General features: G+C 37.5%; 1 protein-coding gene across 1 annotated transcript in view; it reads right to left on the bottom strand.

The window, feature by feature from the left end:
* CPA2 (carboxypeptidase A2) overlaps positions 1-2,533 on the bottom strand; it is a 29,044-nt gene extending 26,511 nt beyond the window's left edge. The window contains 1 exon segment of the mRNA XM_031939057.1: positions 2,425-2,533. Within this exon segment, the coding sequence (XP_031794917.1) occupies positions 2,425-2,489 (65 nt within the window). The 5' untranslated portion in view covers positions 2,490-2,533.
* Positions 2,534-15,490: the final 12,957 nt, after the last annotated feature.

Raw genomic sequence — 15,490 nt, 5'->3', positions numbered from 1 at the left:
AAATGTCCTCCATTACTCATTCTCCCTAGCCCATGTCTGTGCCATCTTCCCCATCTTAAGTTCCACATCTCTTTACAATTCTCTGCTGTCTTGTATCAAGCTTTACAAACGTTAAGCTTTTTCATATGTTGAGTATATGCCCAACTCTAAGTCCTATGAAGAGAAGCATAGTAACTCTCAGGCCTTCTTTTTTAACATAGATATATCTATGTAGAGAGAGAGATATATTTGTATTTTTAATATTTAATTGATGACTTTTTTTTAAAAAAAATTAAATCATTTCCCAATTAAATGCTGCACTGAATCCTCTCTTATAGGAAAAAAAAAAAAATCTAATTCTGCAAACCCAGTCAAAATCAAATGGCATCTGATCTTGTCTATCACTTCTACACTGGTGATCCCTTACCTCTCTCCAGAGAGAAGTATTTCAGACCTTTTCTATCCTATTCTCAACCAGGCTACCAAATATCCTAATATTCAGTGGGTTAGGGTGCTGTTATTCATATTATGTGATTATTATTATTGGGGCTGGAGATAGTAAGGGGAAATTATAAAATTTGTCAGGTATTTATTCTTCAAAGCACTCAGTATGTTCTTCAGTCATTTTTCAGTCATGACCCACTCTTTGTGACCCCATTTGGGGTTTTCTTGGAAGAGATACTGGAGGAGTTCACCATTTACTTCTCCAGCTCATTTTACAGCTGAGGAAACTGAGGCAAAAAAGTGACTTGCCCAGTCACACAGATGGTAAATGTCAGAGACCAGGTTTGAATTCAGGAAGTCTTCCTGACTTTAAGCCTAGTTCTCTATCCACTGTGGTACCTATTTGTCCCTATCTCAAGAGATAAGCATAGCAAAAAAACAGAATTGTGAGAAACACTGTTTCCTGGAAGAAAGGAGGGAAAGTCTGAAAATAAGGGAAAATGCACAGGAAGGGAAGATGAGAGGATAGTCACTAAATACTCTTCCTAATTCACCATTTTATCTAGAGTGGGTTCCCAAGCAGGTAAGAATTTTATTTTCACTAATTCACTAATTCAACTCAGCAAACACCTATTTGGAAGCAACTATGTTCAAGACAAAGTCCTTGCCCTCCCGAGTTAACAAACTAGTAGAGAATATAAGAGCCATTAAAAAAAAAACCAATATAATTAACAAATACAAAATAGAAACATAAGTGAACAGGAAAGAAATAAAGTGACCTATGGTAGAAATCTAAGAAGGGAGAACTGCATTTGGCTTCAGAAAAGTTAAAATCAGAAGATTCAACACTGTCGTTTATTTGTTTGGCAGGTTAGAAAAAGCCATTTTCCCTTTCTGAGGATCAATTGCCTGTAAATGAAGGAATTAGGATAAATAACTGGTTAGGTAACCTTCATAGAAGAGGATTTAGGCTTTAGAAGATAGGTATTTAAGAGGGATTTGGGAGGGGATATTCTAAATACACTGGCACAGGAAAAGGCATATGTGAGATATGATGAGAAATCATCTTAGATCAAAAAAATTTTTTCTAAGTACAAGGTGAGGGAACTGTGATTAAAAAGCAGTTTTTCTGAAAAAGATCTGAGGTTTTCAGTGGACTACAAGTTCAGTCAGTGTCACCAAGGTAAGATGTAGCCCAGAAAGCTGATGCAATCTTATACTGCATTAAGCCTGGCATTTAGAACTAGAAAAGTGACAGAATAAGACTTAGGATGGCCCAGAAGTAGAAGGGCTACCTTGCGAAGGAGTTCAATCTCTGTCACTCGGATGCTTCTGGCAAAGGTTGTATGAAGGTTATAGAATGGATTCTTGCTCTAGTCAAGGTTGATCTATCTAGACAGTCCCTAATTCTATGATTTAGATCCTGATCCACTAGGAAAAGTTGTACAGGACATGGGAGGCAGAGGAGATTGAAAGGAGAAGCTTCATTATTTTGTATATTTAATTTTTCTTAATTCTTTTCTACGTTTCCCTTTTTTCTACCACTTCACTCATTACTCCAATGCTTGGACCACCCCACTTTTAACTTGAGAAAAATATATTTGGTAGTTTCAGATACCATTTAATCTTTCTGAAAATAGGGATAGGTCAGGATTTGTGATTTCATTGGCAGAGGGAACTCTAAGGTGAAGGGATGAAGGAATTCCCTCAACCACTGTTGATCTCAGTAACTTGAAGTCTCAGGGAGTTGCCTGGAATACTAAGCAGTTACATGACTTGCCCAGGGTCCTACAGTCAGCACTGTCAAAGTAGTAGGGTTAAGTAGGGTTAAGGTACTCAAAGCACCAATGCCAAATCTGCCCATTAAGCCATGATCTCTCTCACTGATAATATAGCTTCTAAAAAGATGCTGATGTTTACAGCCATACTACAAAAAGGCAGGCTGAGCCCTGTGAATCTCAGGGAATAAAAACTTTAAAAATAATTGAAAATAGAACTTACCCAACAAATGTTTCCCGGCAGGATATATACCCAATTAGAAAGCCAAAAAGCAGAATAGACCTCATGGTCAAAGATTTCTCCCAGGTCTAATAGTTAACATTCACCCCAGATCTTTATTTATAGGGACTGTAGCTAGAACTTTGATCTTCTCAGGACATAAATGAATTTCCACATGGCAGAATTCCCACCAGTTTCAAAAACTCTCAAGGGGATAGTCAGACACACCTGTTTCAATCAATATATTTTCCATTCAAATGATAAGATAAAGAACAGTTATTACATTTTAAACAGATTAGAGCTTTTCAAAATCTCTTTGAGAAAGGAAATATAATTGCCAGAGTATATCAAAATCATAAAAACTCTTTATGGCTGGTGAATAAATATGACACCTAGGCTTTGCCCAATGATAAGGACAAATTTATAATCCTAAAAACTAAAGTTCTTTCCAGGTCCAGATCAGGAAAATCAATAGCTATTCAAGGACGTAATCTACCATATCAGCTTGTTTCTTAATTTTTTTTAAATACAGTGCTCCTAGGAGGGCCATAGAATCATCTTGCAGATGAGGAAAGGGAGTCCCAAAAGGGTTTATTAACATACTCAAAGTCACATAGATTGAAAGTTACTTAGTTCATATTTGATGAGGGTCCACATTGAGGTTTTCCATTTGTTTCTCTTTTCTCAACAAAAGTCTCAACAGCAGACTTGTTACCATCCTTTTCAGTGGATACCTCTAAAGCAGGAGTATCAAACTCAAATAGCAACAGGGATCACTAAATCATACAAGAGGATCCCTGCCATCATATATTAACTTGGAAAACCACTTATTCACATTGTCTTATGTTTTGTTGTATTTGTATTTTGTTAAATATTTTCCAGTTATACTGTAATATGGCTCAGGATACACTGTGGAGTATTGTGGCTCAAATGCAACCAGTGGACTGTATGTCTGACATCTTTGCTCTAACAGGGGCCCTCAAACTACGGCCTCCAGGACAGATGCAGCAACTGAGGACATTTATCCCCCTCACACAGGGTTATGAAGTTTTTTTATTTAAAGGTCCACAAAACAAAGTTTTTGTTTTTACTATAGTTTGGCCCTCCAACCGTCTGAGGGACAGTGAACTGGCCCCCTATTTAAAAAGTTTGAGGACCCAGTCTAAAATAATACTCCCCCCCAAAAAAAATCCTCCTTGGCCCCCAACTTAAAATTCCTAAAATACTAGAGTTCTGCTTTTTATTAAATAGTGAAGAATATTCTCAGTTGTTGGGAAAATCATGTTTTATGATATTTTATTTATACAAAAATGGGAGAAAACCTGGATCTGTGATTTCATTGGCATTGAGAATTCTGAGTGAGGAAAGTCCTTCCACCAGCAGAGGTCAGCACTTTCTCTAACTTATGTCTAAGGATACTTGAGCATAAAAAAGTAAATTGCTTAGGTGCTTTAGGAAATATATATCAGGGATGAGACCTGAACTCAAGTCTTCCTAAATTGAAGGTTGACAATATTCACTGGGCAACATTACCCCTCATACAAATCTCCTATGTAAATAAAAATGCCTTTAAATGTGAAACTTATAATAGGATTGGGATTGGACATCCTTAGTACAGGGAATTCTTAGGTGGGGAAACTCTCTGTACCAACTATGTATGGACCTTTTCTGTGATTTATGGTCTTAACAAAGTAGCCTAGATACTGAATGAAGTAATTTGCCCTGGATCACACGACCAGATTGGTGGTTAGTGGGCTGCTGGGTTGCTGTCCTTTGTACTCGAAGAGGTCCAAAATGACATCACTATGTTAGAGTTGACTGAACACTGTGGCTAATCAGACCGACAGGAGCTCGGAGCGCTCAGCCATAGATCAGACACAAATGGTCCATGTGAACATTTGGGGTGGAATCTCTAGCTTTTCATATCTCCAGTTTCTTCTGAGTGAGTTCAATTCTGCTTTGCTCCTTGAACACAGGACCTTCTCTGATGAGGGCAGGTCATCGGGGCTTATAGGCCAGCTCTCTTCCCCCTATTCAATACTGCTTTTGTAACAAGTGATAACAAGGAAAGTATTCACCTCTTTCTATATAGCTAAATCTTTATCTGCAGACATGATGATTTTTCTCCTAAATTTCTCAAGTGCTTACTTGATGAAGAAAGAATGATTTAATAGTTCCTATTTAACAAATTGCTTGTTTACATATGTATGTAACCTACCTCAAATTGCTTATTGTCTTAAAGAAGAGGAAGGCAAGTGAATAAGAAAATTTTGAACTCAAAATTTATTTTTGAAATGGACATTTAAAATTATCTTTAAATATAATAAGAAAAATACTATTTAAAAGAAAAACTTGCTTATTATTATATCTTGCCTTGAATCAATCAATCACCAAGTTTTATTTACAACCTGTTGGATGAACCTAGTATTAAACAGGATAATGATTTGTATGTAAGGGAAAGTCTCCTTGGGCTCCAGACATGCATTTCCAATTGCAAAGGGAACCTCTCTACTTGAATGTCTTACTGATACCTGAAGCTCAACATTCTGACTATTGCTTACTAGGTGATTCCAGACAAGTCATTTTCTATACCTCAGTTCTCTCATCTTTCAAATGAATTGGATTAGATAATCACTAAGGTCCTTTTCAGTTCTAAAGTCTATGTCCAAAACTGACTCATGCTGTTTTCTTCCAAATCTATTCCTCCTCTAGCTTCTTTATTTCAGTTACCAATTTTATTAGTCTCCCATTTGTCCATGTTTAGTTGTCTTTGGCTCCTTCCTCTTCCTCTCTTCCACAACTTGTCAGTTGCCAAGGATTCTGACTTTTGCCTTACAAATATCTCTCCCATTGTTCCATCACCACTGCTGCTACTCTAGATCAGGTTCTCATACCTTCTTGTCTCAACTACTGAAGTAGGTCTCCAAACTGTCTTCCTACCTAGAGGCTTTTGCCTAATAAATTGGGATAATATATGTAAAGAAATGTGAAAAAAATTTTCCCTCAATAGATAGTATTTCATTTTTTCAATAACACATAATTTTAAACATTCACTTTGCAAGTTTTTGTGTTCCAAATTTTTTCTCCTTCCCTTATTTCTCCCCTCCCCAAGATAGCAAGCAATCTGATATGTTATACATATATAATCTTTGTTTAAACATATTTCCATATTTGTCATATTGTGTAAGAAAAATCAAATCAAAGAGAAAAAGCAAACAAACAAAAAGAAAAAAGCAGAATATGCTTCAATCCACATTCAGTCTCCAAAGTTGCCTCCTTGGATGCAGATAGCACTTCTATCCTAAGACTATTAGAATTGTCTTGGATCACCACATTGCAGAGAATAACTAAGTTCATCATAGTCAGTCGTCATATAATCTTTTTTTTATAATAGCTTTTTAATTTACAAGTTATATGCATGGGTAATTTTACAGCATTGACAATTGCCAAATCTTTTGTTCCAATTTTTCCCCTCCTTCCCCCCACCCCCTCCCTTAGATGGCAGGATGACCAATACATGTTAAATATATTAGAGTATAAATTAAATACAAAATAAGTATACAATCATCATATAATCTTACTATTACTATATACAATGTTCTCCTGGTTCTGCTCACTTCACTCAGAACCAAATTCATGTTAAGCCTTTCCAGGCTTTTCTGAAAGCAGCCGGCTCATCATTTCTTACATTACATTCATATACCATAACTTATTCAGCCAAGAAATATACAAACTTTAAAGCACAACATTCTCAAAGTACAATATTATACTAGCTGTCATTGTTACTGCTATTGTTATTCCAATACATTCTATTTACATATGCTGGATTTCTCTTCCCAATATCAATCTCAGTTCATTTCATCTCTCTACTCAGAAATTTTCATTGGCTCCCCATTGCTAGATTTGTAATCTAGGAAAAAACCCTTCTGGTATCCCATCTCTACTCCCCCTTCTCTCTACTCACACAGGCTCTTTTTTCCCCTTTTCAGGGCCTCATCATCTCTCACCTGGTCTATTAAAATTAAACTCCTAATTTCTCTGCATGACTTCAGTGTCTTCCCTTTCCAATCCGCCTTCCACAATTGCCAAACCTATATCCCTGAAACACAGATCTAATTGTCTCCTCTCAAAAATCTTCAGTGGTTCTCTAGGATAAAATACCAAATTCCCAACCATTTAAAACTTTTCATGATCTCATTCCTACCTTTCTAAGTCATTTCATGTTATTTACTTTCACTGACTCTCTGTTCCAATCCAACTGTTCTGTACAAAATAGACTCTATTATAAGCAGCTAGGTGGTACAAGGATATTGTCCCAGGACTGGGGGCAGGAAGCTCAAATCCAGCCCTTAGAAAGCTTTGTGACTCTGGGCAATCACTTAACATCTATTTGCCTCTATTGCCTTATCTGGAAAATGGGGTTAATAATAGTGCCTAACACATAAAATAATTGCAAAGTACTTAGCACGGAAACTAGCTTACAATAGGCACAATATAGGTATTAGGTACCATAACTATTATTATTCACCCTTTGTGCCTTTGTATAAGCATCCCTGTTTCTGGAATATGCTTGCTTGTCACTTGTCTTATAAAATCCTAAACTTCTTGTCATCTGTCTTATAAAATCCTAAGCTTCCTTCAAAGTAGAGCTCAAATGCTATCTCCTAAATGCAGTCTTTCCTGACCCTCATTTCTTTTTCCCACTTATTTGAATTCACTTGCATACAGGTTCTTCACTCAACAGAAGGCAAACTCCTTGAAAACAAGGCCTGTTAAACAACTTGCCTTCACTGTCCTAGCATCCAGGATACTCTTAAGTACTTAATAAAATGTTAAATTGAGTCAAATAGACATTCTCCTTCCTTTTGCTCTTCCTCTTTTTAGAATTCTCCATATTTAGCTAGAAATGTATAGCTGTGGCCACATGCAACTAGGAAGAGTGGTAAAAGTTTGGAATAGCCCATGTTCTGGGTTCAGTGGGAGGTCCTTGCTGAATCTTCACATTTCTTCTTCCATTTGCCATATCCTGTTTGAGAAGATCATCTCATCCAAAGATTAAATGCATCTCTCCTTCACTGGCTAAATCTGAGACATTCAGTGTCATTCCAAAGATTCAAAGGTATCCTTGTATCTCTGGTAGTAAAGATTTGATTGATTTTCTCCCATTCCTTTATTTGCTCCCAATGTCCAAGCCAGGACTTGAAGGCCCTTTTACTTTTAAAATCCTCAAAGAGAGGCCTGTTGACATGAATGAATAAAATGTACAAATATAGGACTTCAGAAATGTGACTTTTAGCTAAAGTATGCCTTTTATGGGCAAAATTATCAAACAAAATTTAGAAAGAAAAGGCCCCATGTCCAGAATTCCTTTTAGTCTATAAATAAAATTCCAGTTGATTCAAAAAAAAGGAACTGGATTTTAAAACCTTCCTCATTTCTAAACGGGTTGACGGATTATGAAAAGAGTCGATTCATCAATTTTGCAAAATGAATATGACTACTAGGGAAGGGGAAAGGGAAAATTTAAAGGTTTTTGGAAAGTCTTTGAAAAATTCCCATGCAGTTTTAAATGTTATTTAAAAAAAAGAAAGAAAGAAAGAAAAAGGCAAAAAAAGAAAAAAATGAATTCTTTTTTTACTTTAAAAAAAAAAGTTAAGTACATAAACAACAACCAATTTATAGTCCAGAGCTCAAGAATATTACCAGACCAGCAGGTTTCGCAAATAAAATACAAGGAGAAAAAATAGAGAAATGTTCAATAATTCATAATTTTTCCTGGACATCTTCCAAAGAGTTTCAACCTGGGGGGAGGGGAGGGGAGGGGGGAGGGGGAATGAGGGGAGGAAAACCCAAACCCAAATGTTTTTTGGGCATGTGTTTTTAACTGTGGTTCCTTTTCATTTTTATTAACTTGTAAGAAAAAGTTATATGTATATGGAGAACATATCCTTATCATTTATTCTGGTATCCTATTTAATTAAATGCCTTTTGCTTTAAACTAATATGTCCTGTGATTAATCTGGTAAAAACAAAAAAACAGTGGTTTAGGTTCATGAGCTGTGGTTTTGAGTGAATAATGATCCAAAGTATTCCTTGAACCTGGAGTAGTTTTCAGAAGGGACTCAGGCTACAAATGTAAATGTAATATTTTTCCACTTAAAATAATTGCCTTCAAGAAGTGAAGAAATATCCATTTACATGCAAAATTGATTAATTGGTTAATTAATTAGCAGATAGTGATTACTGGGTTTTCTTTTCTTCCCCTAATGGTTTCCTTAGCAAAAAAAGTATCCTAGTGACTTTATGGCAACAAGAGGCCCTACTGAGTGGGTCTGCTGAAATGGTGTTGAGAAAATGGAGTCTGTGACTCTGAAGAACTACACCCTGAGTATGGGGTTATATTCTCCCTTGTAACAGCAAGAAAGTTCCTGGAGTCTTTAACAAGATAATAATCCAAAATAACATTCCACTTTAAAATAATTACATTTTTCTTTAAAGGCATGTATATTAAATTACTTTTCACTGAAGATGAAAATTGCATTTTGTTTTAGTAAAGCATTTTTTGTTCAGATCCCCCAAATAAATGTCAAGGTGAGGAGGCCTCCTTTCTTCTGAAAGTCCTTATATCTCCCTACCCCTTCTATGAGCAGATGAGTTTCCTACTTTACTGAAACATTCAATGCCATTCATTAAAATAAACTTTGGATGAAAAATGCTACCTGCCTCAAGAGAAAGAATTATGGAAACTGATTGTAAATGAATACATGCTAGGTTCACTTTTTTTTTCCTTTTTCTTGTTTTTTTAATTCTCTCTTGTGTTTTTTCCCTTTCATTCTGATTTTTTCTCCCAATATGATTCATAAGGAAATGTGTTTTTTAAAAGAATATACATGTATAACCAGAAAAAAAAAATAAAAAAAACAAAAAATAAAAATCCCTTAAAAAAAAAAAAAAAAAAAAAAAAAAAACCAGATAAATTTACTAACCTTTTCCCGGGTTTTTTCCCAAATCCCAATGGTTTTTCCTTTTTAAAGCATAAGAGATCCCAACAAGAAATGTTTTTAAAGGGAAAGCCTAAAGGTACACCACTTTTTTTTCAGAACCCAGAACCTGAACTTGCGGATGCTTACAAGGTACTAATTAAGTGGAATTGATGAGACAATGGTTATCTAGTTTAGCATGGTGATTAATAGTTCTCTAAATTCAGTATGACTGATTTAATCTTACAACAAATAATGGTTTCCTAGTGATATACTGATGGGTTTATACCCAGTGTAGAGCATATAAGCCAAGTTGTCGGAGCTAAGGATCCTGGTGAAGACTCTCTTGGGGGACTGAGAGAGCTCAGAGTGAGCGCTAAGAAAGGTAAGTAGACTGGAGGCTGAAGCACAAGCCCCTGGACTCAGATTCATTCATCCCATCTCACATCCTGAGATGGCAGGCTCTCCTCCATAGCTTCTCCACTGAAACCAAGACTGAAAGGCCTTTAAGAAAGCTAACTGGCCCAGGAAAGGAGACAAGCCTTTGAAAGAGATAATAATGGATTTGGACTTTAACACCTGGCTGCATTTGTGGTGATTACTCTGCTGAAAAGAAGACTGCCCCAAAGACTGCAAGAAAACCCAATCAAGAACACTACACAGAACCACTTGGATCCAGTAGCAAAATACAGATTAGATGACTGGAGATGGGCCTGGATGCAGTGGGAGACCTTGATCTTTTTAAGGTAAGGTCTTTCACATGTCTCACTTTGAAGCAACCTCTCATTTCCTTAACTGAGAAATAATACTGTAAATTACATAAAATGGGACTAACAATAGCACCTATCTCCCAGTAATACCCTATTTGTGAATATCGAATGAGATATTTATAAAACACTTTGTAGAGTACCTGGTACATAGCAGATAAACACTTGTTTTTTCCTTTGAGAGGGGAAAGATATCAGTAGACAGAAATGGGGGTCCTCTGGACATGTGCAAAAATATCAAGCCAAGAGATGACAGGATGAACCCAGAAAACTACTAGTGTAGTTTGGCTGAAAGACGGAAAGCAGGAAGTGGGGTATCCCATGAAATACAGATGGAGAGAGAGGTTGGAGCCAGACACGGAGGTCTTGAGTGCCAGGATGAGGTAGGAGAAAGAGCGCTGGGTTCTGGGGATCAGAAGACCTGGATTACACAGCCCCGGTTCTGCCATTCACTCACTGTGAGACCTGTGCTGTAATCCCTGGAGTTCAGTTTTCTCCTCCATAAAAAAGAGGCTAAAGTTAGTTCCTTTCTGACAAAAATAAGGCCTGATGCTAGTATTTACCCATACATCTGCACAAGCAAAAAGGAGCATCTGTAAGATAACAGAGATCCCAGCAGCCATGCAGGTAGGCTGCTCTTGTATGTGGAGATCACATTATTGATTAGCAGGGGACTCTCACTTTGTTTTTCTGGGGGCAGAGATGGACTGATTATGCTAAAAGCCAAGAGGATCTGGCTTCCAATACCAACTGTCATTTTACTCCCTGTGAGATTTTAAACAAACAGCCTCACTTCTCTGGACCTCCTTTTCCTTACTTCTAAAATGAGGTTAAACTAGGCCTCAAATCAATCAGTCAGTCAACAAACACTTATTAAGTGCCTCCTATGTGCCCGACACTGTGCTGAGCACTGGAACCAAAGGCCCACAGTGGTCCCTGACAAGCTGTAAATGCCGAGATTTAATAGATTCTCTGAACCACAGTCTCACATTTAGCCAAATGATTAGGCCAGGAGAGATGGAAGTAAAATCATCTCATCATCTCATATGAAAATTAAATTCTTCACCTTACCCACCTTGGCACCCTGGCAGCTCTAAGGGTCTGCACCACAGTGACTAAAAACAGACACAGTCCAGAGGAACAACTACTGGGTGTGGGCCAAGGGCTTTGTTCAGTGATTTTCACAAGATAATAGGAATGTACATTTGCATTTGGGAGGAGTTCAAAGGTCATCAAGTTCAAGCTCATCATTTCACAGAAGAATCAGATCCAGAGATCAAGTCTCTTGTCTAAAATCATACAAGTGAGAAGAATTAGGATTAGGATTTTTACCCAGGTCCTCTGATTCCAAATTTAAGTCCATAGCCAAATCATAATAGCCTTTGTAAAACTAGTATTTCAGACCAGTTCATCCATATTTCAATCAATCAATAAGCATTTATTAAGCACTTACTGTGTGCCAGGTATTGTGTTAAATTCTGGAAACCATTCTCTAGCTAAAGGGGATTTGGATTTTCATTTTCCTGCCTCTGTAGTTTCATTTTTCAATCTTTCTTTTTTTGAAAGCACACCTGTGGTGTCACAGTGGATAGAGCACTGCCCTGGAGATTTGAGTTCAAATCTGGCCTCAGACACTTACTAATTGTGTGATCCTGGCTAGTCACTTGATCTGACAAAAAAGAAGAAAAAAAAAAAGAAACCATATCTCTGATTTCACTGGTATAGGGAACTTTCAGCAAGGAAGCTCCCTCTACTAAGCAGATCAGCAACTGCTCACTAACGCATAGTCCAAGAATTTTTCTGGGAACTAAGAACTTGCCAGGCCCAGAGTCAAGAAGATCTGAGTTCAAATCGAGTTTCAGACTAGCTGTGTACCCTTGGGCCCTGTTTGCCTCAGTTTACTCATCTGTAAGAGGAACTGGAGAAGGAAATGGCAAACCATTCCAGCAACTCTGTTGAGAAAACCCCAAATAGGGTATGAAGAATCACACTGAATAATAGAGGTTAAGACTGATTTTCCCAGAGTCCCATAACTGGCCTGTGTCAGTGATAGGACTTGGACCCAGAAGCCCTTACTCAGTAAAAAGAGTCCCATGACATCCCACACTGCCTCTCTTACAAATTCACAGTGATGATAAAAACCCAGGCTTGTTTGGCCCTTGATTACTAATAGCAACTGGGCCATTGTTCATAATGAAGTGAGGGGTCTCCAAGCACCATGATGGAGCAGAATTTTTGCACCAGTGGTTTGACTGAGTTCCTTATACTGAATCTTATTAAGCAACTGGGAAAATCACTATTGCATTGTTGAGTCACATGGAACTCCTCTTGGCAACGTTGGCCATTTCCTTCTCATTTTACAGATGAGAAAACTGAGACCAGTTTGGATTAAATGATTTGCCCAGTGTTACACAGCTAAGGGTGGGTTTGAACTCATGAAGGTGGATCTTCCCGATTCCAAGCCCAATGCTCTATCCATTGTGCCATAGCTTGCCCGACTGAATGACTTAGAGAAAAATTTGTCCACAGCCATTGACTGTATCCCAACCCCAAGGAGCCATTTAGCAACAGGGAGATCAACAGAAATTAATGTCACAATAGGTATCTGAATCTCACCTGTAATGAACAGGCCTGAAGATGTCCTGCCCCCACCCCCATGACATATTCTCTGGAGTCTAATCACACATTTACACCTTAGACACAGGGATTGTTCAAGGGTCTGAAGTATTTTCTCCTTCTCATACCTCCTAAGTTCATGCCCTTGAATGTGGAGAGGGTGTGAAGTACACAAACATATAGAGAGAGAGACATATATGTGTGTATAGAAAGTCCATGTGGCAGAGCAATATCTATTAAGCTAAAAATAGTTGTTAAATGCTTATTATGTATCAGCCATGAGTACTGGATTTGTAATAAGATCTGAGTATAAATCCCATTTTTGTCACTGACTAGGTATTTAACTTAGGACAAAATGGGACCCATTATGGCTTAATTAACGTGAAGTGCTTTGTGAATTTTAAAGCACAATATAAAGTATTATTAAAGAGAGTATCCTCAAAGTCAAGGATTAAACAGAACTAACCTTTAGGACACTCTATATGTAATGCCCTACCTTGCACATTCCACATCAGTCAATGAGAGAAAAAGGAAAAAACTACTAGAGTTTCTCATGTCAAAAAAAAATGAAGCCCTGATATAGATTACAACCACCCCCACTTTAGCCACATCCACATATCCTCAACTTCTACAACCCAATAGCTTTGGAGATGATTTTATAAACTGTGGCAAAAAAAATTCACAACCTGATAGCCAATCCTCTCTCGCCGAGGCAACTGGGGTGAAGTGACTTGCCCAGGGTCACACAACTAGGAACCACATTTGAATTCAGATCCTCCTGGCTTCAGACCTGGTGCTCTATCCGCTGCACCAACTAGCTGCCCCCATCCTCTCTTAATGAGCCTTTCAAACCTCAACTATACTGGTCTTTGAATAACAGCTACACAGTCTACTGTCTATACATATATGTTCAAAATCTCTTAGCATCCATGAGATCCCAACTTCTATGTAGCCTTCAAGAATACAGAGTCGCCCCTGTATGTACAAGAATGTTTGTAGCAGCCCTCTTTGTAGCAGCCAGAAACTGGAAACTGAGTAGATGCCCATCAATTAGAGAATGGCTGAATAAATTGTGGTATATGAATATTATGGAATATTATTGTTCTGTAAGAAAGGACCAACAGGATGATTTCAGAAAGGCCTGGAGAGACTTACACGAACTGATGCTGAGTGAAACGAGCAGGGCCAGGAGATCATTATATACTTTAACAACAATACTATATGATGAGCAATTCTGATGGACATGGCTCTCTTCAACAATGAGATGAAAAAGTCAGTTCCAATGCAGCAGGAATGAATTGAACCAACTACACCCAGCGAAAGAACTCTGGGAGATGACTATGAACTATTACCTAGAATTCCCAATCCCTCTATTTTTGTGCGCCTGCATTTTTTATTTCCTTCACAGGCTAATTGTACACTATTTCAGAATCCGATTCTTTTTGTACAGCAAAATAACGGTTTGGCCATGTATACTTATTGTGTTTCTAATTTATACTTTAATATATTTAACATCTACTGGTCATCCTGCCATCTAGGGGAGGGGGTGGGGGCAAGGAGGGGAAAAATTGGAACAAAAGGTTTGGCAATTGTCAGTGCTGTAAAATTACCCATGCATATATCTTGTAAATAAAAAACTATAATAAAAAAAAATACAGTCACCTACATGGCACAAAGAGATTGAATCTTGATAATAAGACATAATATACTTATTGCTTAATGTAATTAATTGATAAAATAATGAATTTGTATAGTAAGTAGAAAGTGCTCAAAATTTATAAAATAGAACTACAGACAGATAAAAAAAAGAGAGTGTGAAGCATTAAAAACACACACAAATATAAGAGATTTAACTTGGATTCCCATATTTCAACTATAATTTTAAAAAATTAATAGACCAAAAAGGGAACTTACCTATTAAAATTTTTCTTGCCATAGATAGACCCAATAAGGGCCCCGAAGAGCAGTATCCACCTCATGTCCAGGAGGATGGGTCATGAAGTGCCTGAGTCAGGCTGTATTTATAAGGAGTCAGAGGGAGACTCAGACTCCCAACAATGCAAATACAATTCCCACCCCTGTGCAGCCCTTACAATAACAGTCTGGTCCTGTTCCTCTCTTTATCCATGTGCCTTCCATTCCTTTGGGATGATAAAGGACAAGGTACTTGATTGACAAATCAAGGTGGCCTGATCCTCAGGCTCAGCAAGGTTGACCTAAGGAGCCCTGGGCATGTAGATAGGATGCTTAGTTCCCTGCAGGACTTTCTTTCCCTGAGTTTAAAGTGATCAGGACAAGACTAAGAATCCTATTAATAACAGCAATGATAGCCAGCCTTTATATGGCACCTTAAGATTGGCAAAGGACTTTACAAATATCTCATTCTATCTTTGCAATAATCCTAAAAGGAAGATGTGATTGTTAGTTAGTCATTTCAGTCATGAACAACTCTTTGTGATCCCATTAGAGCTTTTCTTGGCAGGGACACTGGAGTGGTTTGTGATTTCCTTCTCTATTTCAATATGTATATTGAATGTTATTCTTGTTATTGTTTTATTTAATTGTCCAACTCTCCATGACCCCACTTTGGGTTTTCTTGGCAGAGAGGGGTTTGCCATTTCTTCCTTGAGCTCATTTTACAGATGAGGAAACTGAGGTCAAAAGCATTAAGGGAGTTGATAGGGTCACATATCTAGGGAGTGTTAT

The sequence above is a fragment of the Sarcophilus harrisii genome, chromosome 5, assembly GCF_902635505.1.
Source record: "Sarcophilus harrisii chromosome 5, mSarHar1.11, whole genome shotgun sequence".
NCBI classification, from domain to species: domain Eukaryota; kingdom Metazoa; phylum Chordata; class Mammalia; order Dasyuromorphia; family Dasyuridae; genus Sarcophilus; species Sarcophilus harrisii.
Note: the sequence above shows the minus strand (reverse complement) of the source record. Positions and strands in the feature narration are given on the sequence as shown.